Source organism: Gracilinanus agilis, chromosome 2 (assembly GCF_016433145.1).
Source record: "Gracilinanus agilis isolate LMUSP501 chromosome 2, AgileGrace, whole genome shotgun sequence".
Taxonomy (NCBI): Eukaryota; Metazoa; Chordata; class Mammalia; order Didelphimorphia; family Didelphidae; genus Gracilinanus; species Gracilinanus agilis.
In genome coordinates this window covers 662,967,377-662,984,363 of record NC_058131.1, presented here as the reverse complement: position 1 = coordinate 662,984,363, position 16,987 = coordinate 662,967,377, and the positions used below count along the sequence as shown (strand labels likewise).

General features: G+C 38.2%; 1 protein-coding gene across 1 annotated transcript in view; it reads left to right on the top strand.

Moving 5' to 3' along the window:
* The window catches only part of LOC123234328 (heparan-alpha-glucosaminide N-acetyltransferase-like), a 370,163-nt gene that overhangs the window by 252,452 nt on the left and 100,724 nt on the right, over window positions 1-16,987 (top strand). The window contains exons 10-11 of the mRNA XM_044660239.1: window positions 8,636-8,748; window positions 10,922-11,046. Of these exons, the coding sequence (XP_044516174.1) occupies window positions 8,636-8,748; window positions 10,922-11,046 (238 nt within the window). The remainder of the gene's footprint in view (window positions 1-8,635; window positions 8,749-10,921; window positions 11,047-16,987) is intronic.

The following is a 16,987-nucleotide window of genomic DNA, read 5'->3' as shown; positions in this document are numbered from 1 at the left end:
TCTATCTATCTGTCTGTCTGTCTGTCTGTCTGTCTGTCTGTCTGTCTGTCTGTCTGTCTGTCTGTCTGTCTGTCTCCCTTACCTTCTTAGAACAAATACTAAATATTGGTTCCAAGGCAGAAGAGCAGTGAGGGCTAGGCAATGGGAGTTAAGTGACTTGCCCAGGATCACATAGCTAGGAAATGTCTGAGACCTTATTTGAATCAAGGACCTCCCATCTCTAGACCACTGAGCCACCTAGCTGTCCCAGAAGAATATATTTCTAGTTTAAATTTTTTCAACTAACAAGCATAGAATTTCTCTTCTTATCCCTATTATACATGGGAAATAAAACCCTTATAACAAATATGCACAGTTAAAGCAAATCCCCACATTGTCTATGTCCAACAATGTGTGTCTTATTCTATATATTTAGTTGATTGCTTCTCAGGAATTGGTAGTATTATTCATCATTTACAAGTATTAAGAATACAATGGAATGTTATTGTGCTATAAGAAATGGTAAACATTAGGAATTCCTAGAAAACTGATAAGACTTTATGCAATAATGCAGAGAAAAATAAACAGATCCAGGAGAATAATGTACACAATGATTCTAATAGTGTAAATGAAACTATCATTTAAAAGCAGCCTAACCTGAGGTAATGTTGGTCCTCGTGAGCTGTTCATAAAATGTAGTTCTCTCCCCTCAAGAGGGAGTTGGGAATGTGGCTATGGAATGTTTTGTGAACAATATGTCAGATGTAGTTGCTTGGTTGACACATTTTGTTTAGCTATTCTTCTTTGTTATAAGAGATTATTCAATATGGAGGAGGGAGGAAATTACATTCTATTACAAGACATTATTGAACTATTAAAAATGGTCATTGATAACACTTTCAAAATATAGAAAGGGATCAGAAGGTGATAGATAGAGATCATCTAAATTCTTTTGTTTTACAGATGAGGAAATTGAGGCCTGGAGGACTGAAATAATTTGGTCAGAGTTACAAGATCTGAGTCTTTTCTTTTTTCTAGTGTCCTCTCCACCACACAATGCTCCCTCCTATTCACTTTAGATTATAGCTCTTCATCATCATCACCATGCTGGACACAGCTGGAAAGGCCAAATGGAAAGATGGGCAGGGGAGGCATGTAAACAGAGTGCTCTTAAAAAGCATCAACTCCTACCTCTGGCCCCTTCCCCCTTTATTTTTTGCTTGCCTAACAAAAGATGAAGGAGAATGCATTAAGAATGAATGGCAGTAATGTACTGATGGGACTCTTTCCACTAGAGTTGGACATGATCAAGATGGAGCCCTGAGGCCCTGGTCCTAAGGCCCCAGGATGAAACCTCTGGCTCTCTCAGCCAATAACTCTGAAATTGAAGGCCTTAAGTGATCGTTTGAAGAAGAGGGACTGGAAAAGTTAAATGGCATGAAAGCATGAGTGCATGCTAAGCCTCAGTGGAACAACAACAATAATACAAACAGCACAATGATATGAAAATAATGAGGCTCAGGTGGAGGGCAATGGAAAAGATGAAGAATCTGATCCATTTGTAAATTAAGTGACAGCCCAGCTTGATTTCAGATTCCTACTTTCTTCCCTTTGAGCACTTCTTTATTGGAGAGGCAGATTGGAAAAAGAACTGAATATGAAGTGAGGACACTGGTTTCAATTCCCAGATACAAGTATTGACTGGTTCACCCTGGAAAAGTCACTTTAAAATCTATGCTTCAGTTTCAAAAAATGAGAATATTAATAGTGGTACTGCCAGCCTTATAAAACTTGTTTTATAGAACTTTAGTTCAGTTCACATGTGGCCTCCAAATATTATTTAATTCTCAACAACTTCCTCTCTCACAGGTCTTAGATCAAGCAGAAAAGGATTGGAACATTTCTACTTCTCTTAATATAGTTAGTTATTGCACAATGCTGACTCATTTATTTGTTTATATGTTTATTCAACAAACATGTATGAATGCTTGCCAGTATTATATTGAATCTCTGAGAGCTTGGAGTTCACTCGGTGATTGACAGGTAGATCAGTTGGATGTCGGAATGTTCCCAGAGAGGCATGCAGACACAGGATAGGGCAGTTGGGAACCCTGGCAGAGGGTGTTGGGTCTTTACCTGTCCCTGAGGCTGGAGATCAGTGGATCCTGGTCTTTGGGGAAATTGAGACTTGCAAACTCAACCCTGCAAGCTCCTCCTGTGTTTCCTGTACCATCATCAACCTGTATCAGACCACCATCTCTGATTCTACTGCCCCTAGATATTAGGAAGTAAATCATCTCAGTCATCTAGGTTTTCCCAGGGTCCGGGAGGGATCTGGGAAGTGAGCAGGAGAAGAAGAGGGTGGATAAAAAGGGTGGATATCTCAACTGATTAGGCTTAAGATCTACTGAAGAAGAAGCTGAAGATTACACAGCAGTTTGCCTACTCTGGTGTAGCCCTGGCCAGGCTGTACCAGAGAGAAGCTATCATCTTGATTCCTTCATTTTGCCTGCAGTTAGAGATTCATTATTATCAATTTAAAGTAGGGTCTCCCAATACCTCTATCCCATACCATTATTCTTCTATGCCAAATATATTCAAAGTTTTAAAGTACCATTCTGAATTGATTATTCAAAGTTTATTTGGAAAGGGAGTCACGCAGTCAGATTACCAACGTTACCCAGCTGAAGAGCCCAATAATTAATATCAATTAACCCCAGGTGGGTCCTGAAGGGATATCATACATTGACCTAAAGGATCCTGCCTGGGCAACTGTTATAAAGGAGAAGTGTCATTCTATCCTCTCTCTGTACTCCATCTACACATACATCTAATAGATAGTAGTACCTCCTTTTAATATAACACCAGCTACAAAATACAGCATTAGATATTGGTGGAAATGCAGAGATGAATATGACCAATCCTCAAGAATCATAGTCTGGTAGGAGGAAGAGAGAGGTACAAAAAAAAAACTGTGATACATGGCAGAACACAGACCACAAAAAAGTTAAAAAAATATTAGAAAAAAAAAATCAGTCACTTCCTGCTTGGAAGTATGGGGTGGGTTCAAGGAAGACTTCCCAGAGCTGATGGCATCTGAGGTGGGCTTGGATGGGAAGGATTTCAACAGCTGGAGATCGGGGAGAGTTTAAGGAATCTTGACCCAAGCCTATAACAAGCTCCCACTTTCCATTAAGTGCCCAGATACAGAAGCAGGAAATATCTGGGTTCAAAGATTCTGCTGCCGACACTTAATTAGCTGTGCGAATCTGACTCAAATCATTTAACTTCTTTATGTTTCAGCTTGCTTAAATGTCAAATGTAGATAACACTAACCAAGAGAATGATGATTTCTGGTGACCCAATGGACAATGAAGTGAAGCATGGTGAACATAATCACTTTGCTGCAAGATTTGTAATTGTAATCTAGGCATACTTGCAGCACAGAATCAGTGATGACTTTGCTCAAAAAGTGGTACAAGAGATACTTTATGATCTCACGAATTTAAAGATTCCCAAAGGATGCAGATCACATCCCTATCCTGCATCCAGGCCTATCCATCCTGTCTGATTCTTGTCCATATCTTTTCATAAGTTCTTTGCAAGGAGTTTGCCTAATGGGCAGAAGTTCTCCTTTTCCTGACATTGTATGGGCACCAGTGGAATTCTCTGGCTATCTACTTATCCTTTACCCTTGCCATGTGATCACCTTATCTTTTTTCCCATCATGCAGTTTCCTAATGACATAGTTTGTGCCTATTCCTCTTCAAGATTTCTCATTATTTATGGGTTGCAGCCTCTTATCCATCACGCACTCATACTTGTCCTGTGTGTGCCAATCATTTTTTTATTTCTCTGTAGGCTATCATACTTCATATCTTACTGCCATAGAACACCACCAGTATAATGTTGGTATTTTTAAAATGGACTTTTACTTTCAAATAGGGTCACTAAAGGAGCTTGGCTATTTCTTTCTTTTTTTTCCCCTTAATCTTTACCTTCCATCTTAGAATCAATATTAAGTATGAGTTCCAAGGCAGAAGAGTAGTAGAGGCTAGGCAATGAGGATTAAGTCACTTGTCCAGGATCACACAACTATAAAGTGTATGAGGCCAAATTTGTATGGATGCATGTATATCAGGACTGACAAAGAGTTGGATATAAGGAATAAAGAAGGCTGGTTACTCTCAAGATTGTCCATCCAAAAATGTGTTGTCATCTGGGCAATAAATATTCTTATCCATTTGATCTTTCTTCTGCAGATGGTCAGGCCACTCTACTTTGAATGGTAACAGATCACTTCCAGGAGACTATGAATACAATAAGTTTTAATGTAATCAGCAATGCCATTTGCAAATGAGAACTTTTGGAGCATCTTGTCATCCACAGAGAATCTTGTTTCCTAGAGGGTATACAAGAAAAGAATGATTGGAAAAAGGAGTGGAACTCAGATGTTGTGAGGACAAGGGATAAGAGAATAAGACAGTCCTAGCATTGGTATCCTTGAAATGTCAGATCGTCTACTGGAGGCCTTCTCTCTTGTTGGATTAATCCTCTCTGAAGGATTTGCTAGAGGACAGTTATGATTATGGAAGGCCACAGTTTTTTTTTAAAAATGTGTTTATTTGTTTTATTAAAATACCCAGTTAATTCCCTCCCTCCTTTCTCTTCTCTCATCAGAGAAGGCATAGTTTCACAAAAAGGCATATGTATAAATAAAAATATACCTCACTTATTTCTATTTATCTGTTATTTCTCTGGAGGTGGCCATACACACATCATTCTTCAAACAATATTTCTGTTGCAATATATAATGTTTGCTTGGTTCTGCTCATTTAACTCTTCATAATTTCATGTAGGTCTTTCCATGTTTTTCCAAAATTAACTTGCTGGTCATTTCTTATGGTACATTAAGTAGTATGCTATCACAACCATATGCTACAACGAGTTAAAAGGTATACATAGATTGGTAACTCTGAGCATAATTCTATATAAAATGTTCGGATCAGTTCACTGTTCCACCAACAATGTATTAGTTCTCATTTTTCCATATCTCCTCCAACATTTGTCATTTTGACCTTTTATCATTTTAGCCAATCTGATAGGTGTGAGATATCTCAGAGTTGTTTGGATTTTTACTTCCCTACTTAAAAAAGATATAGAGCATTTTTTCATATACCTTTGATTTCTTCATCTAAAAGCTGTTCATATCTTTTAACCATTTATCAACTGAGGCATGGCTCATATTCTTATGTTCATCAAAGTTCTCTATTTTAGACATGAGACCTTTATCTAAAAAACTGTCTGTAAATTTCTCTCCCCCCAATTTACTTCTTTCCTTTTAATCTTGGCTATATTAATTTATTTGTACAAAACCTTTTACATTTAATTTACTCAAAATTATCTATTTCACATCTCATAAAGCCTACTATTTTTTGTTTTTCACAAAATCTTCTCCTATCTGTAAATCTAATAGACAACAAATTCCTTGTTCTTCTAATTTGCTTATTATATCTCCCTTTAGGCCTAGGTCATGAATCCATCTTGATCTTATCCTGGCAAATAGTGTTAGATATTGGACTATATCTAGTTTCTGCCAGATTGCTTTCAGGTTTTACCAAATAGTGAATTCACTGTCTTTAAAAAATTAAAGTTGTAAGCTACTCAAAGGGCAATGGAGAGAGATATACATGAATACTCTTCAATGTAGTATTAGCAAAGAGTTGTATGGAAGAAGTGGCATGAAATCTGCCATCAGAGAGAAGTAGGAAGAAAAAAGTAGGTGGTCTTGCTATGAAATCAAAATGCCACATGATTGAGGCATAACCATTGCACAGTCCCAAACCTTTGTGAATATTCAGGCAACATTAAGAGATTTGGAAGTAGGTTCCCAAGAAGATGAGTGGACCCCTGTGGAGGATTTATAGGGCCATATGGACACAGTTCATATTGGAGCAGAAGACATGGACAAAGTGAAATCTGCATCTCTGGAGGAACTGTGCACACCAGTGAGCTCACAGATCTAAGGCACTATGGAACTATTAGAGAAATGAGAAGGGCTATGCAAGATGAGAAGGTGTAGCTGAGTTGTGAGTGCGGAATCATGTTGATGAGACTGAAGATCCACTGATGAATTGAAGGGCACTGTGACACAATATTAACTAAGTATTCTGGGGAAGGAATTATGGGGCCCAAGTAAGTTGGTGACATGAAGTCCTTTATCACTTTATAAATGTCAGCTCTTTCTCCCCCTACTTTTCTTACTCTTTCCTTCAGTTGGCCCTCCATTTTTCTCTAAGTTCTTCTCTGGACTCTTCATACTTTTCATTCTGCCATCCTCCAGGAGTCTTCTCACTAGGCATGACCTAGAAGATCATGCCACCCGTGCAGCCTCTTCCTCTGATTGGCGGGTTCCTTTTGGAGCCTCCATTTTAAAGAAAATGCTCAGACCAGTCTCCTTCATTCTCTTTCTTCTCCAAGGTCCACATTTGATTCCTAGGACTTCTTTCTCCACCACGTCCTCACCTCTCTTCCTCCAATTGCTCCCCACTCTTACCATTCCTTCAGTTTCATTTTACACATTGTTTACTCCCAACACAATGAAAGTTCCTTTAGACCGGGACAACTTTTCTTTTTGCTGTATTCTCAGTGCCTTAGCACAATGCCTAGAACAAGGCAAGCAGTTCATAAATGTTTGTTAACTGACTGACTTGCCTTTTCATGGTAGTGATTTGCATTTCTGAGTGCTCAAACCCCACTCTCTATGGGGTAGGGATCCCCATATCCAAATACAGTCATCAGATATACCTGAATTTCCCAGCATTCATACTCCCCCTTATTATATCCAAGAATGTCTTCCTTGCAATTCCCAGGATCCACCTTTCCCCTTTCCATATGGAAGTGGTTAGAAGTTTGAACAGGGTTATATATTTTACAAGGAAGAAAGGGTTGTGAATTTTTAAAATTCACAAAAATAAGACAATCAGAAATGCCCATTAAAGGAAGCTATCCAGAGCAGCCTGGTGCCCCAGTTTACAAAAACCAACTGAATCTCAAATTCCCTGGTTAAATCTTCAGTCCACACCCTATGGCTGAGCCCCTGAAGCTAAAACAAGTAAGCAATCCAGCCTCATTTTGTTCTAAACCAAGAATGCCAGCTCTCCTATCAGACTCTCTCCACTCTTCTTCGATTTACTAACTGATTTCAATTAGGATTTGCCCTGGATACTTAATCCAAGTCATTAATCTCCTCAAGAATCTCAGCATCACTCCCAGCCAACCAGGAACCCTTCTGCTTGCTCATAAGTTACTGTTTCTTGTAACCACACATTTCTATTTAATCACTTAGTAACCATTTCTTTCTCTTCCCAAAGAGGGGAGTGGAAAAAGAGTTTCATAAAAGAGTTTAATACAATAGAAAGAGTTTTAGACTTGGAGCCAGAAAAATCTGGGTTTGAATCCTAACTCTTATGACTTATAAGTTGTGCGAGTTTGTCTGGTCTTGCTGAGCTTCATTTGCTCTTCTGTGGAATGAGGAGCCTGGATTAGAAGATGTTTAATGTTCGTTTCAACTCCAAATCCTTTAAAGTCACTATTGCATTTAACGCTAACACAGAGAAACAAAATAATATGCTCTATAATACCCAGAATATCTCCTAGATTTTACAAATGATACACCTTTTCTCACAAAGAACATTCCAATGAGTAGAAAGGATGTGAGCAAAAGTGCAGGGATAGGAAAGTGTGAGACAATTTTGAAGGCTGATGACTTTGGAAAGTTCATTTCTTAGCTCAGCAAGTTAATGTCTCATAAAAAAGATTGCTTCACAAACATGCTTGCTGTGGTTGAGTTGCTTCATTCACATAGAACTCCTTGTGACCCCTTTTGAGGTTTTCTTGGCAAAGATATTGGAGGAGTTTGTCATTTTACAGATGAACTGAGGTAAATACGGTTAAGTGACTTCTCCAAGGTCACACAGCTAGGAAGTTTCTGAGGCCAGATTTGAACTCAGGAAGGTTCCTAACTCCAGACCCAGTGCTCTATCTTCTGTGCCTCTCATATATGTCTCTCTCCCCAAACATATGACTTTGTTGTATTTTAAAATATTTTATTTTCCCCCCAATTAACTGAAAAATCAATTTTAAAATATTCATTTTTTTACATTTTGAATTCTAAATTCTCTCTCCTTCGTTCTTCCCACTTGTCTCTGCTCTCTGAAATGGCAAGCAATCTGATATAGACTTAAAAAAACTTTTACCTTCTGTCTTAGAGTCAATACTAAATATTGGTTCCAAGGTAAAAGAAAGATAATGACTAGATAATGTGGGTTAAGTGACTTGCCCAGGGTCACACAGCTGGGAAGTACCTGACACCAGTTTGAACCCAAGACCTCCCATCTCCTGATCTGACTCTCTATTCTCTGAGCCACCTAGCTGCCCCCATTCTGATATAGATTTCTACCCCAAACACATGAATTTGGTCTTAAGGAAGAGAGGGGAAGAAAGTGTGTCTGTCTTCACTCCCCCATTCCCACTACTACAGGCTCAGCTCAGAGTGTATCCATCCTTTCTGAGGTCAGGAGCATTACCTTTGCATTATGATCTGATTGTAAATAAACAGCAGAACTGGGACTGAATTGACTCTTCTGTCCTCCAGTGTCCTGGAGCTGGGCGAGGCTCCCAGGAGTCCTTCAGAGGCTTGGCTTCACCTATTTTATTGTGGCCCTGATGCAGATTGCCTTTGGGGTGGCAGATATCCAGAGGTACCAGGTGAGTAGAACAGCTATTCCTGTCTGAACTCATTTTGACTCAATGTACCTGGTGGCCCTGGTATCTTTAACTAGATTGTTAGATCAACCAGTCAATCAATCAGCATTTGTTAATCACCTCCTGTGTGCCTGGCACTGTGCTATGACCCTAGGAACACAAAACCAAAAATGAGGCAGTCCCTACACTCAAGGAATTTACATTCCAATAGGGAAGAGCACACATACACAAATACATATATGCATAATACATATATACCCACACATATGTTATCTTGTGCCCAGGAATTGCCCTTCAGCATGGTAGTATATTCCTATAATCCTGGCTTCCAGGGAGTCTGAGACTGAGGTTGGTGGATCTCTTGAGCTCAGGAGTTCTGAGCTGTAATGGGCTATACATTAAGTCCAGTATCAATATGATGAATCCTTGGAAGGAAGGATAATGACAGCTTGCATAAGGAGGGGTAAATGGGCTCATATCAGAAATGGAGCAGGTCAAAGCTTTCATGCCACTTGAGTAATGAGATCAGCCTTATGAGTAATTCTTATACTTTGAGTCTGGACTAGACAAAGATCCCCATTAAAAAAGATTTATACAAAAGTCTAAGTCTTTGGAGTCTTCATTTTGCAGAAGAAAGAAAGATATTATAGACAAATTGTATGAACTTCTATATCAGCACTGTCCGTTTTCCCCCTGAATTGTTTTTTTCCAGTTAGAAGTTTCTCTATACACAATTTGTTATTCAGTAGTTTCAGTCATGTCTAACTCTTCATGGTTCCATTTGGTGTTTTCTTGGCAAAGATACTGGAATGGTTTGCCATTTCCTTCTCCAGATGAAGAAACTGAGGCAAACAGAGTCCCAGGGTCACAGAGCTGGTAAATGTTCAAGTTTAGATTTAAACTCAAGTCTTTCTGACTCCAGGCCTTCTGTGCTATCCATTATGCCATCTAGCTGCCCTATCTGTAATACCTCTGTTATTTTCCATTCTTTCCTACCTTTCCCTGGCCTCTTTTCCTCCCTTCATTCTCTTCCCCATACCTTTCATCTCCTTTCTGGGCAATAGTTCTTTCCTTTTTGATCAGTAATTTATCTTGTTCTTGGCAAACTAATATTTGCATCTAACAGTTCTCAGAAGATATATTTGACACATGTTTTTTCCAATAGAGTTTGGAATTGAAAAAAAATCTCAACTTCTATCTGGATTTTTTTCAAGGCCTGATCCTTTTTCCAGAACAAACAATTTTGAAAAAAATTGTAAGTGATCATTATAGAATTTCAATAGATCTCAGATCAATAATGGGTCAACAGAACTCAATAGATCTATTATCCAACTCAACCCCCCCCCCAAATGAATCCTCATTGCAGTCTACCAGATAATGATAATCTGACTTCTGCACAAAGACTACCAATAAAGTAGAACACACTATCTGAAAAGATAGCTCTTATTCATTTGACATCTATTAAGCACCTACTATTACTACTATTACGAAGCATTTAACAATTATATCTTCCTTGTTTCTCACAACAACTCTGAAAGGGAAGTGCTATTATGATCTCCATTTACATATGAAGAAACTGACATTAAGTGACTTTTTTAAGTTCACACACCTAGAAAGGATATGAAATCACATTCAAACTGAGACCTTTTTGACTCCAGCTCTGATTCTCTATCCACTGCTCTACCTTACTTCTCAAGGTGCTTCATTAGACCTAAGGATCCAAATCCAAGTTCAAAGTAGTCCCTGCCCTTAATAAGAAGCTTACATATTCTTATTTCAGTTTTAATACAGATGGGCTACAATGATTTCATCATAGTTCAGTAAAAAGTTGAAAATATCTCTCATGATTTCTGTAATCCCAGCATCTAGCTCAGTGCTTGGCACAGAATTTAACACTTAATAAATGATGATTGACTGATTGATTACAGTTGAAAGTATGCTGGATTTGGGGTCCAAAGATGTGGATGTAAATCCTTGACTAGCCTATTATGACCTCTGTCAACTTGGGTCATTTCCCGGTCTTCATCTATAAAACAAAGTGGTTGGACTAGATGGTCTTTAAGGTCCCTTCCAAGTCTAAATCTGTTTTCCTGTTATTTCCCTGGTAAAAATCACTCTGATGACCCACAGAACATACCTTTCATTCCTTTGACTGTGTTTATTTCTTTCTGTGTAGGTTGGCGTCTGGTGGGCTCCATTCAGAGATATTGTCCTTTACTGGCAGGAGTGGATCATCATCACTGGTCTGGAATGCATCTGGTTGTGTCTCACCTTTCTGCTTCCTGTTCCTGGGTGTCCCAGGTAAGCTTCAGCCTGCCAGGGGTTCATGCAACAACCAGAATGCAGCCACTTGGAGCCAGTGAACATCAAGTTAATAGGAATTGAAAGAAAAGAAGCATTTATTGATAGTCTGATTTCACAACAAAAAGATCTCTACAGGTAAAGGTGCAGAATAGGTGTTACCTTCTCCAGGAAAAAAAATGCCTCCGAAATCCAAGGTTCCTGGTTGCCAAGAGAATCCTGATATAGATATTACCTCCCATCCCGCCCCAGAAAGCAGCTTTCAAGCAATGGATTTTTAATTCCTTCTTCCAACTGACTCTATCTACATTGCTGCTTGGGTTGTGTAAATCCCCTTTGTGACCACAGTGGAATGCTGAAATTCTTCCTGATACCAGCAATAATCCTATTGTTTCTTAGATACTTCTCTTTGGCTTGTTAACTAAAATCAGAGAATCAAAAAGCATTGGAGCTGAAAGAGACCTTAGATAGCATCAAATTTTACAGATGAGGAACACTGAGACCTGGGAGGTAGAGCAACTTACCTCAAAAGTAATGTGTGTTCCCACTGGTGCCCAGTTTAGGCAAATTAAAGGAAATTAACCTTGAAGATGAAGGCTTGCCCTTTAATGGAGATTACCAGGGAATCAGTGTCTGACTCTGTGCTATACAACAGTTTTAGCAATGGCTGAACAAAGGCACAACTGATTTAGCTATCAGGTTTGCAGATTACACAGAACCAAGAAGTATAGTTAACTCATTGGATTAAAGAATGAGAATCAAAAAAGATCTCAATGGGTAGAATCATATTGCTGTCTCATTTATCTTATATTCCACAAAACTCCCTCCCTTTTCTTTTTCAGACAAATTGCCACCTGACCATGTATCTATCATCTACTTTTGACATTTATTTTTTGAACCCAACTATAAGATGATGAAAAGCAGTTCAGATAAATGCAAAATCTTATACTTGGGTTCAAAAAATAAATGTCAAAAGTAGATGATAGATATATGGGTAGGTGGCAATTTGTCTGAAAAAGATAAGGGAGGGAGTTTTGTGGAGTATAAGATAAATGAGACAGCAATATGATTTGTCAGCAAAAAACATCAAATCCAGTATTAGTTTGCATTAAGAGCATAGAATAGTATCTAAGACTAGGAAGACACTGTTACTATACTCTATTCTCTCCAGTTACTAATGGTTGCGCAATCCAATGACTTTTTCTCAATCTTCATTCTCCGAAACCTCTCTGCAGCCTTTGACATTGTTGATCCTCTTTTTTCTTTGCTACTTTCTTTTTAATAAATTTTTAGGTTACCTTCCTTCTGGTTTTTCTCCTACCTCTTTGACAATTCTTCTGTCTCTTTTTCTGGATCTTCCTCCAGATTATGCCTTGTAGCCACCTTCTCTTTACCCTTTATGTCATTTCTTTTGTTGATCTCATTTGAGGGAGTAAAGTGGTTTAATTACTATCTCTATGCTGATAATTCTCATGCCTATCCCTCCTTCCCCAATTTCTCTCTTGAACTCCAGTCTCATACTTCCTAATGCTTTTCAGACATCTCAAAATAAGTATCCAGAAGATTTCTTAAGCTTAATATTTCTAAAACATTAATAATTATCTTTTCCCCTAAACTCTCTACTCCTCCTACATTCTTTATTGCTGGAGAGGGCAACACCATTTTTTCCAGGTCCTCAGGCTCACAACCTAGGAGTCATCCTGGACTCCTCATTCTCTCTCACCTCCACCCCAACTCCATTTTCAATCTGTTGGCAAGGCCTATTGATTTCATCTTTGCAACATTTTTCCAATACTTGTCCTTCTTTCTTCTGACACTGCTACCAGCTTAGCACAGGCCCTTATCACCTCACATCTAGATTATTGCAAAAGTGCTGGGGGCTTCAAATCTCTCTCCACTTTAATTTATACTCCACTCAGCCACTAAAGTGATTTTCCTAAAGTGCAGGCCCAATTACGTTTCTCCATCTACTCAAAAATCTAGTGGTTTCCTATTGCCTCAAGAATCCATTACAAAATACATGGACTGGCATTTAGTCCCTTCATAATTTAGCTCCCTCCTACCTTTTTAGTCTTCTTATACTTTACCCCTCAATATATGTATCTTTGATCCAGTGACACTGGCTTCTTGACTATTCCATCAACACATTTTGTGTTAAAACTAAGTAGGAATTGAGCTCAGAACACACACACACACATAAATATTCTTTAAGACATGTTGGAGTGAAGGTGGATGTCAGAGTACTTCTCAAGAATCTTCAGTGGCTCTTTATTGCCTCTGGTACATTATATAAAATCCTAGTGCTGACCATTAGGTCTTTCAAAAGATTCTAGGCATTTACATGATTCCCTTAAATACATTTTTAAGTTCTAGTGACATTGTTTTATTGGCTGTTCTCCTTATTTGGAATTTAATTCCCCATATCTCTTCATTCTGTCTCATAACTAAAACATACCCTTTGCTCATTTCTGCCTTTTAGAATCTTTAATTCATTAATAGTTCAATTCAGGTACCACCTCCTATTGGGAGCCTTTCTGGGTCTCTTTAATTTTTAGCCATTTGTCCCCCTTTCAAAATACCTTGTCCACTACCTTGCACTGTATAAGTATTTCATCCTTCAGTAGAAAACTGTCTTCTTAATGCCAGTGGCTATTCCCCACCCACCCCATTATTTTAGTGGCGTCCCAGTACCTCACATAGTAGCTTGGTCACATTAGACAATAGATGCATTGGGGGGATGATTGAATAAATAAATACAAAAAGGGGACATTGCTCGTGGTGGATACAGAAATGATAATAAAAGATAACAGAGATGTTAGACATGTTAAACTATTATTTCATTTCTGTTTTCTTTGCCAAGAAGGATTATGTTCACATTGGAGATGATGCCCAAGATAAAGAGGCAAGAAAGCCTCCAACTGCCTTAAGTGAATACGAGTCACTAGGGCCAGATTAAGCATATTCTCATGTATTAAAAGAATTGGCAAAGGTGGCTTCTGAAACCAGCATTAATATTTTTAATTAAATTAAAATTTTTACCTATTACATGTAATAAATTTCCATATAAGTTTTCTGAAATGATAGGATCTATAATAGTCTTCCTCTCTCTGTCCTTCCTCCTCCCAGAGCTGGCAAGCAATTCAATCTGGGTTATACATATATTATCACGCAGAACATATTTCCATAGATTTCATTTTTGTAAGTGAATAATCTTATAAAACCAAAACTCCAAAACATAAACTCAAATAAACAAATGAAATATTGTACAGCATCAATATTTTTGAAAGACTTGAGAATGGAAAAGGGACGAGAGGAAGAGAGACGAGACGGGCAGATGCTCTCCTGTCATCTTTGAGAAGAAAAGAATAGTTACTGATGACCTCAGACCAGTGGCTTTTTCTTAACTGCTAGAAAAAATTCTACAGTATATTTTAGTGGGATGGTTAGTGAATACCTGAAAGTTAAATGTTTGTCACAAACAATTAGGCTGGCTCTATCAAAACCAGGTCTTGTCAGACTAACCTCAACCTTGTTTTTGACAAGGTCTCTTGACTGGTAGATCAGAGAAATGCTCAAGACATACTTATTTAGTAGAGCATTTAACAAAGTACAATTAGATAGATTTGGAACAGGTGGATTGACTGGACTTGAAGAGTCAAAGCTAAATTGGAAGGAGGAGGTCTCTGTTGGAATAGTGCAGGGGATCTGTCCTGGGTACTGCTTACTAATCATTTTACTTTTAAATATATGTGTTAGATGAAGAAGAAATAGTTGGCAAATTTATCTAACTTGAACATGATAAAGCTGGGAAGAAGATGACATACCATGTAGATGACAGAATCAGGAGCCTAAAATCAAGACTCAAACATTTGATTGAATCTAATAAGATGAAATGTAATAGAAATAAATGTAAATCCTTATTCCTGGGGTCAAAAATCTATCTCTCAAGCAAAATATAGTGTGGAGAGAAAGCACAGTTATGCAATATTTCATCTGAAAAAGAATTGGTGGTTTTAACAGACTTCAACTTCAATTTGAGGCAAGAGTATGATATGATAGCTAAAAAACATACATGAATAAATATTTCTATTAGTTACCATTTTATATAGCACTTTAAGGCTGCAAAACATTCTACATATATGTCTCATTCATTTCTCACCACAGCCTTGGGAGATAGAAGCTCATATTATTCCCATTTGATATTATTCCCATTTTCTAGGTGAGGCTAAGAGGGTAAGGGACTTGTCTTTGCTCATATAGTTAGTGTCTGAGGTAAGATTTGAATGCCAGCACTCTACCCACCAAGATATCATAGCATTTTAGCCCACTTCAAGCATCTGAGAGACTTTAATATGGAAATGAGGTTAGATTTTTGGCATTCACAAAATACAACTAGGGGTAATGGGTTGATGTTTCTCTAGGGCAGATTTCATAAGGAGAATTTTCCTAACCCAGAAAGCTATCCAAAAGTGGAATGATTTGCCATTGGACATAGTGGATTCCCTCTCACTAGAAGCCTCCAAACAAAGGCTGAATGTCCTCTTAGGTATGTGGTGGAGGAGTTTCTTGTTCAGGTGCTGCTTGGATCATATAATCTCTGGGAGCTCCTCCACCTGACATTCTCTGATTCTGTAATTTTATGATCCCTAGCAAAATGCTAAACTGGATTATTCCATTGATAATTTGCAAATGCCTTAAAAGGAAAGTGATGATAACCTGGATAAGGCATGGGTGAGCTAAACCAATCTCATTTTCCTTCCTGACAGGGTCTCTAGTTTGGACCATTATTGTCTTGGCATTCTCATATACATCTGGATTTTTGTTGTTGGTCAGTTGTTTTTATCACGTCCAACTCTCATGATCCTATTTGGAGTTTTTTTTGGGCAAAGAAACTGAGGTAATTTGCCGTTTCCTCCTCCAGTTCATTTGATAGATAAGGAAACTGAGACAAACAGGGTTAAGTAACTTGCACAGGGTCATATAACTAGTATCTGAGATCAGATTTGAACTCAGATCTTCCTAACTCCGTGCCCAATGCTCGATCCATGATACCACCTAACTGCCCCTGAAATATGGATTTTAGTTAGACATTTGATGAGGTTTCTGCTAAAATCCAGTGGACATGATGGAAAGTATGATGGTATGCTCATGTAGATTCATAACTGATTGAATGCCCAGACAAAGATTATTGATTAATGTACCAATGACGACTTGAAAAGACGTTTCTAGTGGTACACCACAGGACAGTCCTTGGCTCTGGTCTTTTTGAAATTATTTTTATCAGATACTTAGAATCATAGAATTTTAGAATTAGAAAGTATGTTGTGATCACTTGGAGCATCTACATTTTGAGAGGGATATTGTCAGGCTGGAGCTCATCATAAAGGAGCTCGAAACCATGTCATACAAACGATGATGAGGATTCTTATGGCATCTACTGTGATGTAGTAGTATAGCATGAGAGTCATCATGGAGTATTAGATAGAGATTTGGCCCTAGAATCATGGAGATCTGGATTCAAGTCTTGCTTCTTACTATCTGTGTACTGCTGGATAAATCACTTGACCTTTCAGTTCCTTTTTAATAAACTCTTACCTTTCATCTTGGAATCGATACTAAGAATTGGTTCCAAAGCAGAAGAGTGGTAAGGGCTAGGTAATTAAGGTTGAGTGATTTGCCCAGGATCATATCACTAGGAAGTATATGAGATCAAATTTGAATCCAGGACCTCCCATCCTTAGGTTTGTCTCTATCCACCGAGCCACCTAGCTGCCACAGCCTTTCATTTTACAAGACAACTCATACGATGGAGGTTCTTTACCTAGGGCCTGGGAGAGGGAGGAAGCAGGTTTGTGAACATAGATAATAAGAAAACAGCAGATTTCTTTTCACTAACCTCTAACAGAAGTTTTGTATTTCTTTTAGTTGTGAACAAAGACAA